This window comes from Amia ocellicauda, chromosome 2 (assembly GCF_036373705.1).
Source record: "Amia ocellicauda isolate fAmiCal2 chromosome 2, fAmiCal2.hap1, whole genome shotgun sequence".
Taxonomy (NCBI): domain Eukaryota; kingdom Metazoa; phylum Chordata; class Actinopteri; order Amiiformes; family Amiidae; genus Amia; species Amia ocellicauda.
This window is the reverse complement of record NC_089851.1, coordinates 10,855,041-10,879,379: the sequence shown is the minus strand read 5'-3', so window position 1 is coordinate 10,879,379 and position 24,339 is coordinate 10,855,041. Positions and strand designations below refer to the sequence as shown.

Here is a 24,339-nt window from a genome sequence, read left to right as displayed (position 1 = left end):
GATTAAAGTGTGCTTTTATTATGAACTGTATATGCTAATAATTGTGCTCCAAATGACAAGATAATATGTACTAATTATATTTTTTGTATTTTAAATTGATTAGGAAGAACTGAAGAAGCTGTATGCCCAGCTTGAGATATACAAGAGAAAGAAGATGCTTGCCAATAATCCACATCTGCAGAAAAAACGCAGTTCCAAGAAAGGTTTGGGCCGCTCTATAATGAGACGCATTACTGAGATTCCGGAGTCAGTAAGCAGACAGTGCAGCAGAGAGGACAAGGACTTAGTGGATCATACCAGTGCTAGGAACAGCATTAGTACATTGAGGAAAAATCCCTTTGACCCAACACACTCCAACTCTAAATCCAAGGAGGAGTCTCTGAAGAACAAAGTGTTCTCCATCAAGAAGTCACACAGCAGCTATGATCATGTCAGAGATCAAAGTGAGGATTCTAGCAGCTCTGCTACAGAGAAGATGGAAGTGTCCAACACTGAGAATTCAATTTTTGATGCCTTGATGGGCAAGAAGCTGGTGAAAAAGTCCACAGAGAAGATAGAAGCTGAATCTGCAGAGTCTGTTCCTCTGGTATGTAAATCAGCCAGTGCGCACAATTTGACTGCAGATAAAAAGCCACTGCACCCTAGAACATCCATGCTACAGAAATCCCTCAGCGTTATCGCTAGTGCGAAGGAGAAAACTTTGGGGCTCACAGGCAAAATGCAGAGCATTGAAGACAACAATAAACAGCAGAAGAGTCATCACAAGACCAAGGAGTCCAGCAAGACCCACTCGGAGAAAGCTGAAAAAACAGATAGTCACCAGAAGAATACAGGTCATGATGAGAAAAGACGGTCCAGCAAACATGGAATAATGAAGCGCCAGGGAAGTGGCAGCCAACCGTCCATCTGCTCCGAATCAGGAAAGAGAGGATCCAAAGATCAAAGTGAAGTGTTTGAAGTCTGTCCTTGGGAAGTTCAGGACCTTCCCACACCTCCATCTGAAAATAAAGTCCAAAAACATGTCTCCATTGCGGAGTCAACTTCAGTGCACGGAACCAACAGTAAAGGGAAATCCCAGCAGAAGCAAAGAGTTGCAGATAATTTGCCTTCTAATAGTAGACATTTGAACCAGAAGACTATTGATACAACAGAAATATGCCCCTGGGATCACGAAGAGTCCCAGGCTTTGACTGATGGGACTAAGATACCATCAAATAGTCAGTCTGTGCCACAACACTCTGCAAATGAGAATTCAAATCCATCCAAGAAAGCTGATGTGTGTCCATGGGATTTTGAGGAGCTTCCAGCCAAGGGTTCTGAAGTACAGTCACCCGAGCCAGATCAGATCAAACAGGCAGGACAGAAGAAGACTATAACTCCAGTTGAGGTTAAAGGAAAGGGACCCCTTTCTGACCCATCAAAATCCAGCAACAGTTTGCAACAGCCTTCAACCAAAAAGATCGAAGTTTGCCCCTGGGATTATGATGATCCATCTTCTCCAAATACCGATAAGACTTCCAGTCCAACACATTTAATAAAAACAAAGGATTCTCCTTCAAAAAAGAAAGGAACATCTTCCACAAAAATGTCAGGAGCTTCGGTATCAGAGAAGATTAAGGAAAAGACAAAAGACAAAGATAATGAAAAAGGTAAATCAAAGAGCAGAGAGAAAGGTACTTCTAATAAAGCTACAGATAAACCTGTTAGCCATGCCCAAATGGCAGAGGTTTGTCCCTGGGAGGTTGAAAGCATTCAAGATACATCAACAGCAGATAAAATAAAAGACACAGTGAATGAACTGGGAGCAGCCAAAAGCAAGCAAGTTGATATTTGCCCATGGGATTTTGAGGGTCTGCCTGATAGTAAAGAATTGGACAGAAATACATTTACAACAAAACACAGTCAAAATTCGAAAGGAAGTGCTGCTAGTGAAGGCAGAATGGCTGAGGTTTGCCCATGGGACTTTGATGACGAAACTTCAGGGAAAAATGCATGACATTTTACATGATTGGACACCAGAATATTAATTTCTCATTAAGCATTTTTCACAGTATGAACCCCATCAATTTTATTTTTTAATTGAACTACAGGCAACTTGGAAGTACAGGGGCTGAGATATGCACAAGCTGCCTTTCCTTATGTTTGGTCCTTTTTTCTCTCTCTTTTTTAACTGTCATGTCTTATATTAAGCATTCCAGATTGCTATGTAGTATTTGATGTATACTTAAAGATATATGATATTCTCAAGATTATGCAAGTACAAGTCACTTTTACTGCAATTTAGATTACATATTTTTTCACATATAGTTTTGTGTACTTTGCCACTGAAGCCATAACATATTGTGCAATTCCATTGAAGTCGCTGTTATTTAAACTGTAAATGTTTTGTTTTGTCTATAAGTACATACACATACTGCCCTGTTGGAATTAACTGGACAGCACAAAATGTAAATAAGACTAGAGGAATTGTCCTGCTCATCTAATGTAATCCCCTCCCCCATCCTTAATCTTCTTTCCAGTCACACATATGAAATAAAATAACAAGTTACATGGTTTGGGTACTGGTAATTTAAATGATTTACATTATGTTAACAATATCTAGATAATCTGTAGAATATATATATATATATATATATATATATATATATATATATATATATATATATATATAATTAATCTACTACTAATTATAATAATAATGGTTTTATAAAGCACATTATGCCTTGAAAATTGAGTTCAACCTTAAACATGTAAGTATTTTTCAGAACATCAGAGCAGATTACACACTCTTGTATTTATTAACTGAAGGGTCTGAATGGAAAAAATTCAAAATAAATTCATTTTGACCATTGTGGCTGGATGCTTCTGGCAGGTAATTGTTTATTCTGTACATCTGTATATGTATATATGTATGAATGTGAGTAAATATGTTTAGGCGTGGCCTGAGTCCTATTTTGCGCAGAGTCCACATCTGAGAAATTTACCATAATTTTCCTGAGTGTCGAAATGAACAATGTAAGATGCAAGACAGTAATGCTGGTTTACAACTTGTTTATGTTTAGACTCAGCAATAATATGATGTCACAGTATCATCCCAATGTTAAAATAGGTCACTGTCTCATCATTCATACATATACATTACTCATTCATTCATTCACAATTTAATTTATGAAGTCATCCTAGCAAACCATTTTCTGATTTACTTACAAATCTCTTCTGTGTTTATTGACCAGCTATGGTTGCTGTTGCAGTTTACTTCTACTTGTAAATGGTAGTGCCTGTTTATGAAGCCCATGCCTTGATAGTGGGCTTCCTTCTAACCATAGCCTTTGCACACAGACTGGAGGCAGACCTGGTGGTAGTACATACAGTGAGGGAAAAAAGTATTTGATCCCCTGCTGATTTTGTACGTTTGCCCACTGACAAAGAAATGATCAGTCTATAATTTTAATGGTAGGTGTATTTTAACAGTGAGAGACAGAATAACAACAAAAAAATCCAGAAAAACACATTTCAAAAAAGTAAATTGATTTGCATGTTAATGAGGGAAATAAGTATTTGATCACCTATCAATCAGCAAGATTTCTGGCTCCCAGGTGTCTTTTATACAGGTAACGAGCTGAGATTACGAGCACTCTCTTAAAGGGAGTGCTCCTAATCTCAGCTCGTTACCTGTATAAAAGACACCTGTCCACAGAAGCAATCAATCAATCAGATTCCAAACTCTCCACCATGGCCAAGACCAAAGAGCTGTCCAAGGTTGTCAGGGACAAGATTGTAGACCTACACAAGGCTGGAATGGGCTACAAGACCATCACCAAGCAGCTTGGTGAGAAGGTGACAACAGCTGGTGCGATTATTCACAAATGGAAGAAACGCAAAATAACTGTCAGTCTCCCTCGGTCTGGGGCTCCATGCAAGATCTCACCTCGTGGAGTTTCAATGATCATGAGAACGGTGAGGAATCAGCCCAGAACTACACGGGAGGATCTTGTTAATGATCTCAAGGCAGCTGGGACCATAGTCACCCAGAAAACAATTGGTAACACACTACGCCGTGAAGGACTGAAATCCTGCAGCGCCCGCAAGGTCCCCCTGCTCAAGAAAGCACATGTACAGGCCCGTCTGAAGTTTGCCAATGAACATCTGAATGATTCAGATGAGAACTGGGTGAAAGTGTTGTGGTCAGATGAGACCAAAATCGAGCTCTTTGGCATCAACTCAACTCGCCGTGTTTGGAGGAGGAGGAATGACCCCAAGAACACCATCCCCACCGTCAAACATGGAGGTGGAAACATTATGCTTTGGGGGTGTTTTTCTGCTAAGGGGACAGGACAACTGCACCGCATCAAAGGGACGATGGACGGGGCCATGTACCGTCAAATCTTGGGCGAGAACCTCCTTCCCTCAGCCAGGGCATTGAAAATGGGTCGTGGATGGGTATTCCAGCATGACAATGACCCAAAACACACAGCCAAGGCAACAAAGGAGTGGCTCAAGAAGAAGCACATTAAGGTCCTGGAGTGGCCTAGCCAGTCTCCAGACCTTAATCCCATAGAAAATCTGTGGAGGGAGCTGAAGGTTCGAGTTGCCAAACGTCAGCCTCGAAACCTTAATGACTTGGAGAGGATCTGCAAAGAGGAGTGGGACAAAATCCCTCCTGAGATGTGTGCAAACCTGGTGGCCAACTACAAGAAACGTCTGACCTCTGTGATTGCCAACAAGGGTTTTGCCACCAAGTACTAAGTCGAAGGGGTCAAATACTTATTTCCCTCATTAGCATGCAAATCAATTTATAACTTTTTTGAAATGCGTTTTTCTGGATTTTTTTGTTGTTATTCTGTTTCTCACTGTTAAAATACACCTACCATTAAAATTATAGACTGATCATTTCTTTGTCAGTGGGCAAACGTACAAAATCAGCAGGGGATCAAATACTTTTTTCCCTCACTGTATCTCTGAACTGGAGAAATTAAACCTTTACCCACATCAACTGATCCTATTTGCACTAAATGTATTTCCCTAAGGATTCTTATTCTAATAACTGTCTCTAAATGTAAAACAATAAATAGTGTAAACCAGCAGAGACAATTTGACCATTGTCTTCAACCCTGTAGACCCTACCCAAATAATGAACTGGTCAGCATCTTTCATGGCCTCTTCCTGAAATGACTCTTCCAGTCATATTGTCTGGTTCATAGACCTGGAACATTTCAAGATTGAGGTAGAGGATATATCCACCATTATCCATGCCCTTGATAAAGTGCATCTGAAATCTGACTGAAAAGAAAGTGCAGGTTAACATATAGCATTTGCAACAAAAGCATTAACATTTGACATGAAAATATTAAAACCTGCATGTTTCATCCTGTTTTTTTGGTTATACTACAGTTCCATGAAACCTCTGGAAGCTAACTGAAGCATGTTGATTATGAAAAAATAGTCAATAGTCAATTCTATTCATTATCATGGGGAGATAATGTCAGAGAAAATGTCAGGTGTCATCAGATAATACTACATTGACCTCCACAAGTCAGGTGGACATCTTTAAAGACATTTATCTTGATGTGCATCCTAGTTTTGACCATGATGATGGGATGGTAATTAACCACCCAAGGAAGAGTATGAAATCCTGTTTTATGCAAATGTGTGGTTGGCAATATGGTCTGAGTGAAGACTGAGGGTCTTCAAAAAACTGATCTGTTTGGCTTTGAGGCTGTTTTGCATTTTCTGATCCTGATACCCTTGTTGACGCTGACACATATATCTTGGTCCCAAAGTATGCCATGATGTGTTAACCACAAAAGGGAGCATAAAATCAGCCTTCAAGATTGTCCACTGAAAACTCAAGACCTCAACCAATGTTATTAACCCAGGAAAGCATTTCACAAGCACAATCTTAAAAAATGTAGGGGTGCTGGAGAGGCTTGGGTTTGAGGAGTGGCCAGAAATGCCTCGTTAGAAGTATCTGAACCTATTAAAAGCCAGAGGAGAATTCCATTAAACATTGATTGTCAGGGCGTGCATAGAATTGAACACTGTATTTAGAAATGTGTAATTATTACTGACAGGTATGCTATTGAGACATACAATACAGATAGATTATGATTGATTTGATTAATGTATTTCAAAAGACATGTTTTGTATTTTCTTTTGGTAACGCGTTATCAAGGGATTGAATGAATCTGGATGCAACTCTGTCTCTTTCTTTTTTCTCTCTAATGAGGGGGAGAGAGAAGGATGTTTATATCTAAACACAGTGGCATTCAGCATTTTGGGCAAACCTTCAGATGTTACTGAAATACAGCTAAGAAAGAATGAATCAGCATAGGCTATTGGGTTATATAATATGCATTAATCTTTTCAAAATTATTTGCAAAAGATGTTTTCCTGCCATCCTACACATTTCAAAACATCTCCCCTTGCAATCACAACTGCTTTAATGTATCACCATTTTTTTTTTTGCATATCCTTCAAAATATTTGCATATTTTGCAAGTCTTAATCATATTCCTAACCATATTCATGCTGGTTTCAGTTATGTTCCTGCAAAGCTCATGCCATAATATTTCAGTGTGGTTAAGTTTAGACAGCAGTAGAGGCCAGTGCATTTGTTAAAATACCAGTTATCCTTCTCTCTGATGTAACTCATTTAGGTTTGTTTTAGTCTATTAGGTGTGTTTATTATAATTATCATAACCCTTCACTCCCATGTCACTTTGTATGTGTATTGCATGACACTAAAGAATGTTTACCTGATACAAGTATACCTGATACTTTTACTAATTCACCAACCTGTAAGAGTTAACAGTTGCGTTAACATGCGTTCGCTAATATATATTTTTTTAAAGAATGGATAATTAACATTTGCATATGCCACATGTAGAGTCCTTTCTTAATAGAAGCTCAGTAAGCTATGCAGGTGGTGCCATAATTTTGACTGCCGGTGTATGTATGTACTGTATATATACATTATATAACCAAAAGTATTGGGGCTATTGAACAAATTTCAATGCATTTAATACGGTGTAGGCCTGTCTTTAGCGTTAATGACTGCTGCTATCCACAAAGAGACTTTCTCCTTTCGTAGAGGATTACTTTTCCATTCCTCCCACTTTGCAGATTTTAGAGCAGTAAGGGAAGCTGGTCTCTGTGACCTTCCAGGTCATTCCACAGGCATCCTGTTGGACTAAGGTCAGGATTATGGGCAGCTATTACATTTTTTCATCACTATTCAGTGCTATCTAGCTAACTAGTGTTGTTCTAGTGCATGGCACCAGAACCCATCTAGGGCACCACACTGGTACCTGTATACTGAGCAGTCAAAACTATATACTGTGGGAGGAATTACTCTTTCTGCTGACACCCATCAGAAGTATACAGTAGGCAGAGATTCAACACTCCCCAATTGGATGGTCTCAGGACCACTTTGCAATCTCTGTGCTTCCATACTTATAGGCAATGGTTTGCAGATTGTACAAATCCTTGTACTGACTGTTCCATACCTAGAGTGGACATCATTTTGGCACACCTGTTTCATCATTGGTCTACAACTGGGTGACACTTTTTAGAAAGGTCATCCAGCATTTTACATTTTCATCACACTTAATAGCTTGCCTGGTCTGGGTTCTGCTCTGGAACATTTCACAATCTTCCAATTCTGTGCAATATTCCCTATGGAAGAATAAAGTATCCTCATTCCTGTGGATGTTCAGGGATTCCATATGGAATCAACAATGTTTGCATGTAGCAACCCCTGTCTTCTCAGATCCCTGTCTTGTACTGGCAGGAACTGTGCATAACAGGTTACCTTTATATATCTTTTCACTAGCACACGCATAGCACCACATTTCCATTGGCTTCATTACGTCAGAAGGAGGTTTTGCCCCACTGCTTTTGGTAATATAGAATATATATATATATTTTAAGGATTATAAGGATTTTATAATCTGATTTATTTTTGGTTTACACCTTTTGTTATTTTATTTTACCCTACAAGCAGTAGTTCTACCAAATACTATATATAATTTATCCTAAAGTCAGTACTACTATTTTTTTATTGTGCAGTGGTCACTTGCATTAGGGATTTATTTAAAATGTGTTTAGTATTACTGTAGCGGATGTGTTAAATTATCTATGTATGTTTGCATTATAATATATATTTAAATGTTGAACATACTGCTATTTTGTGGGTTAGCATTCCTTAATTTAAAATAAGTTTAATGTAACTTGGCACTTTTGTGGGCCACCAAGCAGATAAACTATGTTGTAGTATGACATTTCTAAAAGGTAGGTAAGTCATGGAACTGATAATGTAATGCAACCTTCAACTATCAATAGGAGTCTTTACATATATGTAAATATATACCCTGTGTAATTATTATAGGAATTGTGAAATTTCTATTGAAATCAATGTGTTCCTGGAGGCTTTTATAATAATTATCTGATCATGAAATACGTGTCAATACAATTAATGTTGCTTAATTTTTATTTTACGACACATGAGATGCTATGTATTCAGTTAATTTTAATGTATTTATTTTATAAATACATTTTCATTCTCATATTGCAGTAATGTTTCAGGTCATGTGATGCCATTTTATTGTATCCCTTCAATGTGTTTCCTTTGAGTATATCTTGCCAGGTCATGTTGAAATCACTGTGTAACAACACAAAAATATGCACTGCATCCCGAGTAATGGCACTTTTACTATATACTTTTAATTATAATTGTTTATTAAATAATGTGTACGCTGAATGATCATCAATATTAACCTATTATGTTCATTAAAAAAGTCAAGATAACTGAGGGTTTTCAAACCCAATCTAGTCAGGAGATTGGAAGTCTGAAATGCATGTATTTGTTTTTAGACCCAATCTTCTAGGATCTATACATATTGATCAAGTACCAGATATTAGATTCATCAGGAAATTTGATTGTCATGTGAACTAACTTCAGCAAAATACTATTTTCCACTGTTTAATTTTAGAGATAATATTCAAACGTTAGGTTTTTCATGACATCAAATTATATACAATATTGTTCATGGTTTTCTTTCAGTTAAGAAGAAAAAAAAAACTTTCACAACACATGAAAAAAAGCACCTGCATAATGATGTTTTAGGTACACATCTAGGTCGGATTCATACTCAGATTATAACCAATACATTAAAATGTTGTGATTGTCAAGAGATGGAATGAGTTCGCTTGAACAGATGCAAAGCAGTTAAAATCTGTGCCTGGTAAATGCTTAATATGTAACATAGAAATGGAATCGAAAGATGATATAATACATCACTCTTGTACTCCAGCTTCTAGATTGATTTAATTGAAACTGTTTCAAGTTTAATTCTAGCCTAGGACAGCTAAATGTGTTTCAACATTTTTCAAAGAAAAGGAGTAGGACCCCAAAACATAAATATTGTATGTTTAGGATGTAGCGAATGCATATAGGTCTTGGATATCTGTTAATGTGTCCTATTTTACCCAGCAACCCTAGTAATCAATGTGTGTTTGAATTGGTATGGGTACAATTAAAATAATTAATAGAATAAATAAAACATATTGTTGGGACAATGCATGACCATTCTGGATAAACATTCCTTAGATCAATGTTTCGTTACTTTGTCCCCTTTTCACAGTCATTGTTTTAAAATGACTTAAAATGCACCTCTTCCTGTTGGTAACTTTTAACATTTGTAATCTACAGAGAGTTTTGTATGATGGGTAATGCATTTATCATACTTTTTGTTGTTTTTGTTTGTTTGTTTGTTTATTAGGAAGACAGCAGTTCAGCTTAAGAATTACTGATGTTATTAGTAGCCGTTCCAATAATAATTAATCCTAATTGAATGTGCTGTTTAGATTACTTTGCATTAATGTTGGGATTCTACTATGGTATTTTTTGTATTATTATTGGTTTATCAATGTATTTTGTAATGTTAATTTAAAAATCACTTCATGGGGAATAATATTCATGCTCTAACTTGGTAATTATTGCTTCAGTGGCTTCTGCATGAGAACAATAATTAGTAGGACTGACATTCACTGCCCTTGAAAACTTCTATCTTTCGGACTGTTATGAATTGTATAGTGAGTGAAACTGTACCTTACCCACTGTATTATGTACTTGTTATATTAATGCTTTATGACAAGCTATAGCATCCACATGGAAATATTTGGTAGATTTATATTGTGTTCTATTGTGATAGCATGTACATAAAATACCTCCTCTGCAATAAATATTTATATGAAACCTAATAACGTGGTTGTTTTCTTTAAGTTGATAGAATTCATACAAAATTAATCAGCTTTGCTACTTCTTGCGGAAGGCAATATGATGGACCTTCTGAGGTTGAAATGATGAAATGGAATGTATGGTACTAATTTATCTCCCAAGTCGACGATACTACCAAAAGCCAACCCTCCAGCCCAACCTCGCAGGCAGATGCCTCGAGCACAGACATGACTACCAACCTGGCCTGCCCCAGGGTGACTTGCAAAACCACATCTCGCCATGTGGAGCCCCTCCTCGAGCTGCCTCGCCTCGCCGTAACCATAGTTGGTCTGGTGCCAGAATGCATGGCATGTCAGGGACTCACACTCCGCTACCTCCCTCAGCCCAGCACCCCTGCCCTGATGGGCTCCAGCAGCCTCTGGGCCACCAGTACACCCCACAACAACTGTACAATTGGCACTCTTGCACCCAGGACTCTCTACAATATTAACCCCAACCCCTGCTTTCTGGGGTGTGGCGTGGATGCAAGTGAAGGACCTGTTGCATTGTGTGGCACTTCCACTCTGCTCCACAAGACATATTCGCGAAGTGCCAGCTCCCGCTCAGCACGAAGGATTCTATTCCCCTTACCTCCTGGTGCCCATGAAGATGACAATTTCTGCCCATTCTTGTATGTGAAACAGCTGAACTGCCACTTCAAGGTTTTACACTTCAAGATGCTCAATCAGTGCACCATTGCACAGGCCATTCACTGCGGTGGATATGAAGGATGCGTATTTACATGATTTTCCAAGTGCTTGGATGCCGTGCCAGACCCAAGGGAGTACACGTCCTTGATTACCTAGAAGACTGGCTGGTATGTAAACACTCCAGGAAGCGCATCCTGAGCCACACAGCTCTGGTCCTTGACCTCCTCTTTGAGCTGGGCCTAAGGGTCAATTGAGAGAAGAGGCATCTTACTCCAATGCAGCAGGCACAGTTCCTTGGACTACATTTCAATTCTGTTGCTTTGGTTGCCACCCTGGCACCAGACAGTGTTTTGTCGATCCATGCTTGCTTCTCTCTCTTTTGGTTAAGAAGCAGCATTATGGTATCCCTTTGCCGGAGCCCTTTGAACCTCACCCTTTGGGTGGCCCTTGGGACAATTTGCCATTGAGTGGTGATGACAGATGCATCAAACTGTGGTTTGCATTGGCAGCAGAGTCCAGGGGGTGTGGATGGAGACTCTCAGTGCTCTTCACATAAATGCGTTGGAACACCAGACTATCTTCGTTGGCCTCCAGCACTTCTTAGTTCAGACGAACAATGCAGCAGTAGTGGCCTACATCAACAGACAGGGAGATCACTCAGGCTCAGTCGCATGGTGTGCTCTGGGCGCAGACCCAGCTCTATTCAAACAAAGCAGTCAATTCAATCAAAGGAGCAGTCCTCAGCTATGAGCAAGTAGGCACTCTTGGCAGCTACCAACTCAGATAGATCTTTTGCCACAAGTTCAGGGCGTGCTGTGACACCCAAACCCAAGGCTGCAACTCTGGGTCTGGACCCTGAGCGGGATGGACTTGCTGCCCAAGGGTTATCTGATACTGTTGTAGCCACTATCCAGTCAGCAAGAGCTTCCTTTTACCACTTGTAGACTTCCCAGACATGGACAAAAGACACAATCCTGTCACCTGCCCTGTTGCAGTGATTTGGCAGTTTCTGGAGCAGCTGTTGGACAACAGTAAGTCCCCATCCATGCTCAAGGTGGTGGCCATTTCCACTTGTCATGTCCACCTGTAGCCAATTTCCTAGCCTCCCAATTTCAGAAAGGAGTGCACAGGCTTTGGCCTCCTCGCTCCCTTTCTTTACCTACCTGGTGCTTTGACAAAGTGCTGGATATACTTTCCGAGGCACCCTTTGAGCCACTTCACTTGGCTGAGTTGAAGCTGGTTTCTTTAAAGACTGCGTTTTTGCTGGTCACCGTGTCTGCAAAATGTGTGAGTGAGCTTCACGCATTGTCAGTGCATTGTTCAGCGCTTTGGCCTAACCTTGCATTACGAAAGTGATTGGTTATATGGCTTGGCTATACGGCTATATACAGTACAACCCAAATTAACTGAAAAAGAGGAAGCTGCCCAAAGGCTACAAGGTTGTGCGGTTGTCTCTTGACTTCCATCAAAAAGGCAATTCCACTGTATATAAAGGTTGTTATACAAGCAGAGAAGGGCTGCTTGAGTGACAATACAGTGGCCAATAGGCAGCTATGTTCAGCAAAATTCACTAACCAAGGTCCCATGGTAATGACATAGGCCCTTCCCCCTTTGGGTAGTGTCCTCTTTCTCAAATAACAAGGGTTGCATTTGTAACCTAACATTGTCTTTGAATATTTCCAAGTTGCAAGATGTCACAGAACCAAAATGAGGCCCAATTTATGAAAATATGGTGAAAAAGAGTGAAATTGTTAAAGATTAATTTAATACATATGAAACCAAATGTTTGTAAATCTTGGTTCCAATGAGCTTTAACTAGGAAAAGTAATCTGATTTAAATTTTATATACTTATGAAAAATTGTTATGTTTATCTTTAGTGTGTGATATGTATTAGACATGGACTAGAAAGGTATACTGCTTAGTGATTCACAAAACTATTTGAGAAAATAAATAAAAGGAGTGATTGAACAATATAGAACAATACAATTAAAGACATGTTTAAATGTTTACTCAGAATTGAACATTGAACAGCAGAGTTATACATTTAACTTGTGTTAACTTATTGAAATAGCTTTCTTAATGAAGGCTTCCTAGAAAAGTGTATTCTTATATTATTGACTTGCATTGTAATTTCTTCTACAGTTCAGAAATGGTGAGACATCAATTATGTAGGCCTGAACACACAGTAAACAGGTGGAGCAATGTCCTGGATTGATGGTGAATCAGAGCATAACTTCTCCAAAGTCTACACCCTGTGATTTTAATTGGTGGATGCACATAAACATAATATGTCCCTGATTTCACTAATCTGCAGGACAGGTGCTACTCATCAATCAGGGGTTATGATTTCCAGCTGTAGCTTCTTTCTTTTAAAGATCCTTGCTGAATGGGAATGCTCTTAGGTGAGGCCTTTCTTAATTGTATGCAAGATTTGGATTTCTTGGAAAGGTTTATAAATAAGCTATAATGTTGAGGCAATGGCTAAAAATATGTCCACACCCTTAATAAAGTATAAATAACAAACTTCCAGAGGTTTTGTGAAACCACCCGATGGCTAAAATGCATACAGGATTACGGTTACAGTATTTGATGACACATTTTAGGACAGAAATACATTTGATAATGATGGATTTTTGAGTAGGGCATTAGATATGCTATTAATGTATGTGAGCTCCTAATGATGTGTGCTACCTGGATGCAAGGAGGGCTTCTTATATAGTACACACACCATTTAAAGTCACAAAACACTGCGATAGTTAAATTTGTCCAATAGTGTGATAGCAATATTGTTAAGCGAATTTAAATCTTTCACCCTTATGAGCTATATCTGTGATCACAAATGGACCTAATGTGTGAGCCCTTTACAATATTTAGAGGTACTGTATAAGACAGATGACCATTCCCCCCTTACCTTTCTCTTTATTTTAAGACTATTATAGAAGTGGAATTCAAACTGGTTCTCTGTCCCCCCTTCTACTGTTTGTTCCCACAATATTGTTTTATCAAGGTAGTTCGATCAGCTGTTTTGAATTTGGCATAAAATGACAGTAATACATATTTTTTGTTCGCATTGTCCTAGGCTGGAATATATTTAACTTGTATTGGGCAAGATTTATTTAAATGCATGTTTGACAATTAGGGACATCACTGAAAAAATCCTAATGGCCCACTAATGATTTTATACTTTCGCAGAACTGCATTTTTAAACTGCAGATTTTCATTATTCATGTAACAAAAATTCCATTACATGTCTCTGAATGCTGAACACCAGGGAATAACAAAAACGAATAACTCACGGCAGTGCTTTGGTGTGCTTTAAAACTAAATCCATACTAAACAAGGATGAAAAATAGGCAATACAGTTATAATTATTGTTATGCTGAGGCACTTATTTTATGTTATTTATTGGTGTGAAGCTACAATATTGACAGTCTTTTGGGTCTATTCAAGTTTAATACATGTAAGAAGTGAGACTTTTTTATATTTACTTATTTGGAAAGTATTTATGCATATTAAATAAAATGGATAGGTTTTCTTAGTAATTTTTAGCAGTGTATTGATGTAAGAAGTTTAAAAATACTTGACATATTGAGATTATATATGCTTGGTCACATTACTGTAATAGCAGGTAGCACATATATTATACTCTGAGGCCCACATATATAATGTTTAAAGTGACAATATTAAATACGTGGATTTGTAAATGTCAATGTTTATTGTCATGTTAGAATACTTTACAACAGGATATTCTCATTCTGAATGCATTGTCAATCTGACTCATGATGGTGTACGGCACCATGTATACACTTTTCTAAGTACCAGTTACTTCAGGCCAGATGCAGACTAACTGTCTCAGTCTAGTTTCTTAATTGAGATAACTTTTTTTGTTTTTAAACAAGATGCACTGCTAAGCTGTCTGAGCATGGCAGACTGGATTGCCTAAGCTTTGTGTTTCCTAAATCTAAAGCGGAATGAATAGAAAGCTTATGTGGGCTCGGGGAAGCAGACAAACCTGGAGGAAGGAGACATCCCAAAATATTATTCTCACATAAGACCAAGACCAATTTGCAGCTTTCAGCTATGATGGGTAATGATATTAACTACATCGGATTTTATTCTTCGTGAAATATAATAGTGCATTTTTATTAGATAGAAAGGCTTATTATCTATTTCTACATTTATAATAATGATGCTTTGTATGACACCACTATCCAAGGTAATCTCATTAAACAAAACAAACAAAATAAACCTACAGATAACTATAATTATACATTTTAAATCTAGGGCCCGATTAAATCAAAACTTTGACCCACCCGCAAATAAAAAACTACAGAACTGTACTCAGTTGCGGTTTCATTTTCAGTAAGATGCCTCTTTCTTCTAATCATAATTGTAACCGCTATGATTGTAGCGGGTGGGTCAAAGTTTTGATTTAATTCGGCCTCTAGTCTAAAAAATGTATACTATATTTCAAACAGAAGATGACAAATTCTAGCTATAATATGTGACTGTACATACACAGTATAAACTGCTGTTGATCCTAAATCTGAAACACAGATCATTTGTTTTCCTCTGACAAAAAGCTGAATAAATTCTCTGTCAACCTGTGTCAAATGGCCCTTCAAGCAATCTTTATGCTTAAAATTTTGTGATGAATAAGTTGAAAATTGCCTATAATTTTATATTATATTTGATAAATTGACTGGACATTTCCTCAATCGATTACACATTTACACCAAAGTCGACTAAACCAAACCACACAAAGAAAATCCTATTTCAAAATGTTCTTAATGCTTGAAATGATTTGTTAAGATTATGTTAAAACCATGAGTTTGCATGATGATGCTGGTTTATGTTAAACAATTTTTAGTTAAAATTAATTAACATACTTAACGTATGTATGCATTAATGCATGCATGTATTTATTTATTTATTTATTAGTACAATAAATGTCTGGGGTAAAACAAAAGATAACCCTAACTACAACAGAAAGTACTGAAGCACTTTTTTCCATTCAGCAGGCAGAGGTTCATATAAGGTCAGAAACAACACAGAAAGTATTGTACTTACCACAGAAACTGGAGATCACTACCAAAATGTTTCAGGCTTTTTACAGCCCCAGGACTAAAAGTACAGTTCAGTGCATTCAAAAATACTGAAATGTCTGTTTCTACTGTCAAACAGTATCTAGTCTGATGGTTAAATGGTCATACTTCAACCTCAAAACTTGTGTTAAATGCAAGAAAGATGAGGCAGAGAATTTTCATTTAAGCAAACAATGCAGAAATTCTACTTTAGAGGCAACACTGATGAAAAGAAAAACTATTAAAAAGTGTTTAAGAAATACATTTAATATTTTTTTACAGTTCATTCAAAACCCTTGCAATGAAATTATGACCTCCATCTGCTTTCAACAATTACCATTCAGTTTGACTGCCATGGGTGCAGAAGTGGTGTGTGGCACAGTTTTCCACCATGCAAGAGGAATTAGTCCCCAATAAAACTAAACTTGTCCAGGTGGGGTACCTCCCTGACACACTACATTACCTTCTTACATGAATTACATTTGTCATTGTTTTACTTGTTGTCTGAGAATATATTGAAACTGCAAAACAAGGAAAAGGCATATGTTGATACTAATTCACAGGTGTACTGTTTTTAATACTTTTGTACCTCAAAGCTGATTTTTTAAGCTTTATCCTTAGGGACCAATTTGAAAATGTCTGCACTCATCTTAACTCTTTTATCATTGCATTGAAATAATTTGGCAGTGCACAGGGAAGATGCATATCTCAAGATTACTGTAAAAGTCTGCTTCAAAAAGCAAAATTATTTCTTGTGTGTCAACCGACAACAGTAACAATTGGCATGGTCTATAGAGCTGAAAAAATATTAAGCACAGTCAGATAAAGCTGTACAGTGCCTCCACAGCACCCACAACATTGCAATTGTATCCGTCAAAAAACAACATATGAAAATATATTATGAAAATAATGATAGTTGATTTAATAAATCTTACTGCGACATACTTCTGACCATTCTGCAGAATGTGACATATTATCTCTGCTTTTGAATGTATTTTTAAAAGTAGACGCACAGCTTTACTCCGCTCCATACAATGCTGTAAGGGCACATATTACAATATTTTATTGCATTTTAGTTACATGCTGTAAACCAGGACATTATGGTGAATCCCTTGGAGACACCACTACTCAAAGTGAACTGCAATACAGGAAGTTGCAAAAAATCAAGACTTTTTAAAGGTTTTAAGAAAAATGCCAGGACATGCGAAATTTAATAGAAAAATATATGATCACTGTCAGTGGCGATTCTAGAGTATGTGGAGGCTTCAGGCAAAATAATTCCTGACGGTGTTGGTATTTTATCCCATGAGAGCAGGGGGGGGGGGGGGCTTTCTGGGATGCCTACCCCCTTGCAACACCCCTGATCACTGTTCCCAGAATATCATGTATGTGTGTACACTGGGAATGCATTTATTCCTCCATTTTTTTTTTAATTATTCACTTTTTAGTTAATGGTTTATTTCAAATGGTTTCAGTTTTTCAGTTTTCCAATCAAGCCACTAAGTGATTTTAATGAATAATCAATTAAACACACGGATCCCTGGTATATTATCGACATACATAAAACTAAAAAGGAAAGTGAACACTGAGATATTATAGAAGCTATTATGATAGAAATATTCAAATTTACAGTAATTTGACTGCATAGCCTACATCTTACAGAAGATGTTCATCTTTCTGTGCATTTAATAGGTACAGTGAGGGAAAAAAGTATTTGATCCCCTGCTGATTTTGTATGTTTGCCCACTGACAAAGAAATTATCAGTCTATAATTTTAATGGTAGGTGTATTTTAACAGTGAGACTCTCTTAAAGGGACTCTCCTAATCTCAGCTCGTTACCTGTATAAAAGACACCTGTCCACAGAAGCAATCAATCAATCAGATTCCAAACTCTCCACCATGGCCAAGACCAAAGAGCTGTCCAAGGATGTCAGGGACAAGATTGTAGACCTACACAAGGCTGGAATGGGCTACAAGACCATCGCCAAGCAGCTTGGTGAGAAGGTGACAACAGTTGGTGCGACTATTCGCAAATGGAAGAAACACAAAATAACTGTGAGTCTCCCTCGGTCTGGGGCTCCATGCAAGATCTCACCTCGTGGAGTTTCAATGATCACGAGAACGGTGAGGAACCTGGTGGCCAACTACATGAAACGTCTGACCTCTGTGATTGCCAACAAGGGTTTTGCCACCAAGTACTAAGTCGAAGGGGTCAAATACTTATTTCCCTCATTAACATGCAAATCAATTTTTTTGAAATGTGTTTTTCTGGATTTTTTTGTTGTTATTCTGTCTCTCACTGTTAAAATACAACTACCATTAAAATTATAGACTGATCATTTCTTTGTCAGTGGGCAAACATACAAAATCAGCAGGGGATCAAATACTTTTTTCCTTCACTGTATGACATTTCACAAATAATTTTCATTCATGATATATCTCGTTATAGCTTAATGTATCAGTTGTGAAAAATATAACCTATTTGACTTTCATTGGTGGCTTTTATTAGCTAGTAGTTTGTGTGTTTATCACCTAATTATTCTTTGAAACTGTTTAATTTGATTGCAGATTTCAGTTTTGAACTGAATGCTGTTCAGGTTTGCAAGTGTATTTCACTGGGCTTAAGCTTTAAATAACTAATTCTGAGTATGAATAACAATATGCTGTTTTCCCAAAAAAGGAATAATGCTTTTTCAACCTGAAATTTGTTTTTAAATGCAATCAATAAAGCAGGACATACTGCTTATTTCCAATACATTATGAGCAGTTGTGATCTATTACTGCTATTCAGTGTTATGCTTGGGATTTATGATTAGATATAATGCAACCTAAAAGCATAGAAAGGGTAAACAAAACATTTTAACATTGATTTTTATTCTAACAGCACTTTGCCAGTCCATCTAATGAACACAGATCAATAGAGCATTACTGCTTTTGGAAGATCTGAAGCATCTTTCCTTGAGGTAGAAATGAAGAACTACAAAATTATGAATAATCATTAGTTGCTGAAGAAAAAAATTAACTCAAGTTTGTTTCTAAATACTAATATTAAGAAGCTCAATAACCAGGCCTCTTATTCAACTATTATTAGTTATTATTAAAAGAAATCTGGTTGACTGAATATTTGATAATGCATTTCATTTTATGCAAACTTAAATTACAACAGAAAAACTAAGGTGTGATCAGTGATCACTTTGTACAGTATACATTTTTGGTATCTACAGCCACAGTAGCTAATATACAGTACACTCTATTTTTGGTTCCTGTAAATAATCTGAGCATCTTCTAGCTTCTGTCGATGTTGCAGTAAAGCTGTATAATTTCAATAATTTATGCATCATTGAGTCTGATGCACCTGTTTGTACTCACACTTCCACTTTCAGTCTAGCGAGTAATGAAGGTAGAGGGATGAGAGCAGGGGCAATGCTAGAATATATATATATATATATATTTGTATACTTTGAGACCAATAGAGCTGTTTGTGAATCAATAATTATCTCAAGGTTTTTCAGATTTTTTTCATTCTTTTTTGGTATTTATCTGGGGCTGGTTTGAGTTATGCTGGTGATTTCCATTCTTACGTTCCTTTCCATTTGCCATGTGTCTCTACTCCATGTAACACACAGCTCAAAGACATCTCTGTCGAGTTATCATTGAATTATAAGGTGCTGAAGCCATTAATGTTGTGTTGAAACAGTCTCTGTATTGTTCCATTGATCAGTCCTCTGACCTTCCAGGTCACAAGGTTATAACTAAGGATGTGCTATAGATCTTTTCCTTGAAATCTGCTTCATCTTGATTTCTTGTCAAGAGTGTCATGTTTCTTAAGTATTTGTCCTTGCTATCCTTCTCTGTTTTTGGCTCTCGTGCTTTTCATGAAATTCTGGATATTCTGGGTTTACCACAGCCAAATTAAACATCACATCATCCTTCAGGCCATATTATATTGATTAAACTGCAATGATACTATTGTTAGATTATTAAAACATTATTTTACACAAATTATAAGGCCAGCATAGTACTTGTTTGTTCACAGGCTCCAATGATTTTCTGTGGAGTGCAAATATTTCTATTTAAATTCTGCACAACATCAGACATGCTGTTAATATTCTTTGACTTTCATCACAAAGTGTTTCAGGGAGTATATTTATAAATGTCTTCTGTTTTACAATTTTACACTGGTGTAGCGAATTGTTTCACCATACCAGATATCTAGCCTTAATAAGGATGATAATTGCATAGCTCAGCTGAAGGTGAAGTAAATAAGTCCTGACAGATAGCATTGATTTAGCTAGCAAATGAAGGTTCACACAACACGGAGTTGTGTAAGCTCTGAAGAACATTAGCTTATTTTTTAAAGCACTTTGATAGCAACAAGATTCCCATGAAGCAACAGTGTACTTTAATCATAGATAATGTCATGGACTGATGGTATGACTAATGCAAAGTGTTTTCTTAGGGCAGAGAAAATATATATTAGAAGGAGTGTAAGCACCTGTAGATTATAATTACTGTTTTTATAATAGTCAGTTCAAACCCATTCATTCTTCACAAGATTCATTTAGAAATAATTTGAGCGTGTTTAATTTCCTCCTGGTCAGGGAATTCTTTAAATTAGATCGTACCCATTACTGGAAATTATAAGTAGTCATAGTGGTAACTCATGGATGATTTGGTTTCCTTTTCTATGTGCATCAACAGATTATATGAACTAATGTTTTGTATGAATTTACATTTCACATTATTACCTGATCATTGCATATGTTTAGCTTTTTCTATACATTTAATTAGTAGTAGTAATGTGCTTCATGTTTGTATTGGAGGTGAATTACAGGGTTTACTCTTTCCAAGAATCATAATACTTTACATTTTCAATACTACCCAAGTGCAATTATATAGTTAGAAGGAGTAACAAGAAATGTAGTGCATTAAGCCGAAAGACAAGCTAGTCAGCAGCCATACCAGGTAGCTCAGCAGTCACAGAGAGTCAGAGGATAAACATTTGCAGGGTCTGCAAGTCAGAACAGATGGGGTTTGAGGAGCTGTCAGACGCTGATGAGACACTGTTCAGTCCTGAAGTTCACAGGCAGCTGGTGGCACCACTGGGGACCAAGGGAGGAGAAGGAGTGAGCCCAGGAAGGACCAGGTGAGCTGCAGAGGAGTAGCAAAGAGAACAAAAAGACATATTGGGTGAGACAAGAGCCTGGAGATCAAAGGGGAGTAGGTTGGTGAAGAGATTTAGGTCAAGATCAGGAGACTGGGAAGCCAGTGTAAAGTTGACAGTGAAGCAGAAGAGTAACAGAAGTGAAGTAAATAAGTAAAGTTAAGCAAAGCTGTTGAAATCTGGATGTGCTGAAGGGATCTGATGCAAGAGCTGGAATGCCAGTCAGGAGACAGTTACAGTGGTCCACTTCTTATTTGATTTGAGTTGTCCACTCTATTATTCATACATGTTGTGAGTGGGCACCCATGAGGTAGGCACCAAATTAAATTGAACAGAAACTCTTATTTTAATAAATTCAAACAAAACACCAACACATGGGCCTGAAATATCAACACTCCAAAATGCTCAGTCCCTTCTCTTCCAATCCATCTGTCTCGCCACTCCACGTCCTCTATTTTGGGTGCTGAGGGTCCTTAAAAAGGCTGTGGTGCCGGGCCTGGGGATAATTGACTGACCAACTATACGTGAGGCAGCACTGTGCATTCTCCTGCTGGACAATCAGTCAAATAGCCCTCCCAGACCGATACAGCAAGTCCTTGTGGCAGGGAGGGAAGCTCACCCTGTCACAGTGTATATTTATTTATTCAACTACAAGTATGAAGGGAGCTTGTTGTTAATGAAAATTAACGAAGGGTGAGCAGACTGGGAGATCCAAATAATTTGACCAGGAAGCAAACAAATGTAGATCTGAGCCCTGGGAAACTCTGCCTCTAATATTTCTATGGTATGTTCTCTTAAAGGATCAATAAGGTCACTTTGCTTCCTCCTGCACATTCTGAAAAATGTGCTACTATCCAAATAGGCAATATACTGCAGGTGTAGGGAATCTCATAATGAAGATTACATGTGTGCCATGGAGCATAGAGAAAATTTAGAAACACTAAATGACTTTTGAAGGTGAAACCTGGATATATCTATTGGATCAGTTGTGGACTTGAATCTGTACAAGAAGGCAGCTATAAAAGGGGAGAAGAGTACGTGTCCAATAGTTTTACTTTAAATTACTATTAATTTGTAAAGGCATGCCCTTATGGGGGGCAGGGTGTTTTAAACTGAAAGCTTTGTATAAATAAAGGAGGAAAACACATCAAAGCATCTGTCCCTGGAGTCAGGAGCCAATTTTCCAAAGGGTTGTAGAGACTGGATCAGGTAGCAGTGGCACACAATGCATTTGAGAAGATTGACAAGTTGCCCCGCTAGGGAAAAACAAACAACAAATGAGCAAAGTTTCCACCTGTAAAAGTACATGAATGATTGTTTCAATTAATATCGATCGTTTCCTATGGAACTGTGACAGAGGAGGTGTGTGCAGCAGTGTGTTAATTTCCATTGCAAGCTTTCATCAGAACAGACTGGATTCAGAATACTTAGTTAATGGAGGGTTTCAAGCTCAATCATGCAACAAGTACAAGAGGTGAAAAGTGGATTTTGTCTCATTTACAAGGGGGTCCTGGAAAACAATACAAAAGTTTATTTTCTGCAAAGTAAGCCATTCCAATTAGGAATGTATTAAAAACGTCAAATTCATACATGCCTCAAAACATGATGCTCCTAAAGCTTCTCAAAATTGCTACTAATTGTTCTGTCAAATATGATACAAAACTTACACCATGTTTGCTGCAGTTCCTACTATTCCTAATTCTTAGGTAGAATCCTGTTTTTTTTTTTACAGACCTATGGCGTACATTCAATCTCTTCACTAATTCACTATTCAAATGTGTTCTATGCTTCATCAACCCATTTCACTCCTTCATCATGCTATATTTATGTAGATATACAGGGACAACCTTCCTGTTGTCTGTTGTATTATGATTATTCTTTATAACTATTAATATAAATCAAAAGATGTGTCAGCACCACAGCCCTGCAATAGCACATGTTTTCTGAAACAAACATGTTTGTGTTCTCTAGCAAAACTGGAACCACTTCATTCTTGATACACAGGCCTAAAAACCCATAATTGTGTCAACCACAAGGTCACAAAAGGTATAAAAAAACATTCAATTTATATTGCTGGTAAATTAACAACATTGATTCAACATCAGGGCTTTCCAATAGCTATCCATCAGACTCTGTCTCCTACACAATGCATGCAAGTTTCAGCACAGGTTTGTTATTAGATTATTCTAAACAAATTGTGTAATTCTTTAAACTATGATGAGATACAATGTTTTGAACAGGAGTATACAGGCATAGAAGGTGCCAAAACCTTACTTTTTTGTTTTTTCCCTTGCTTGTTATTTTTTACTAGAGCCTATTCAGTCTAATATAAATATATGTATTCAATCTTCAAAGTGCACTGAGTCATTAACATAATTGATTTGTTCAAAAGTAGAAATATTCTAATTGCAATTCAAGTATTTTCCACTGTGGTGGTAATTAGCCTATTGAAGTTCGCAATGGTCATGGCCTGCGCATTGTTCGAGTGGAAACAGGTGTGCCGTGCCCAGTGAATGCCACACTGGTCCAGGCTATTGCACACACCTACAGCCTATACCAGAGCTCCGCTGGAAAGACATTTCTGTAAATTATGAGACTCTAATTCGCAATGTAAAGGTGTCACATACTGTATAAAACAACCAATGCAGAAAATATCATTTGCAACTTTTGTTTTACCAGGATTAGAAGATTGTAATTCTTGTCGCATTTGATAATGTATCATAACCATCGATCCACGTTGAAGGCCTCGCCGAGATGTTGCCACATTCTTCAATCTACAGCTGGATCTTCTTCGTTGGTTGTTTTATACAGTGTCACACCAATTGATACATTCCTAATTTGAATCTCATAATTTGCAGAAATGACTCTGTAGAGTGACGGTATACTTCTATTTATTAGAAAATATGAAGAACAGCTTAATTCAACGCAGATCAAGGCTTCTAAACTGAGCTCTACCCTGTTGTAATGAACACCAGTGCAACAGTATAGGATTTTCTACTTAGGTCTGGATTAATTAAACAAATTGACCCAACTGGCAATTTCAAATGACTAGCCTGCTACTGATAGGCAGATTTCCATTAAGTAGCAGCAAGAATCCCCTGTCAAGCAACACGCTGCCTTCAAGCAGTGGGCTGTGTAAGTTTGATATCTCTTTGCTGGGGTGT

General features: G+C 37.5%; 1 protein-coding gene across 1 annotated transcript in view; it reads left to right on the top strand.

Annotated features, from left to right (window-relative positions):
- The window catches only part of gpr158a (G protein-coupled receptor 158a), a 93,858-nt gene extending 91,270 nt beyond the window's left edge, over positions 1-2,588 (top strand). Inside the window, exon 12 of the mRNA XM_066718156.1 lies at positions 104-2,588. Within this exon, the coding sequence (XP_066574253.1) occupies positions 104-1,996 (1,893 nt within the window). The 3' untranslated portion in view covers positions 1,997-2,588. The remainder of the gene's footprint in view (positions 1-103) is intronic.
- Positions 2,589-24,339: the final 21,751 nt, after the last annotated feature.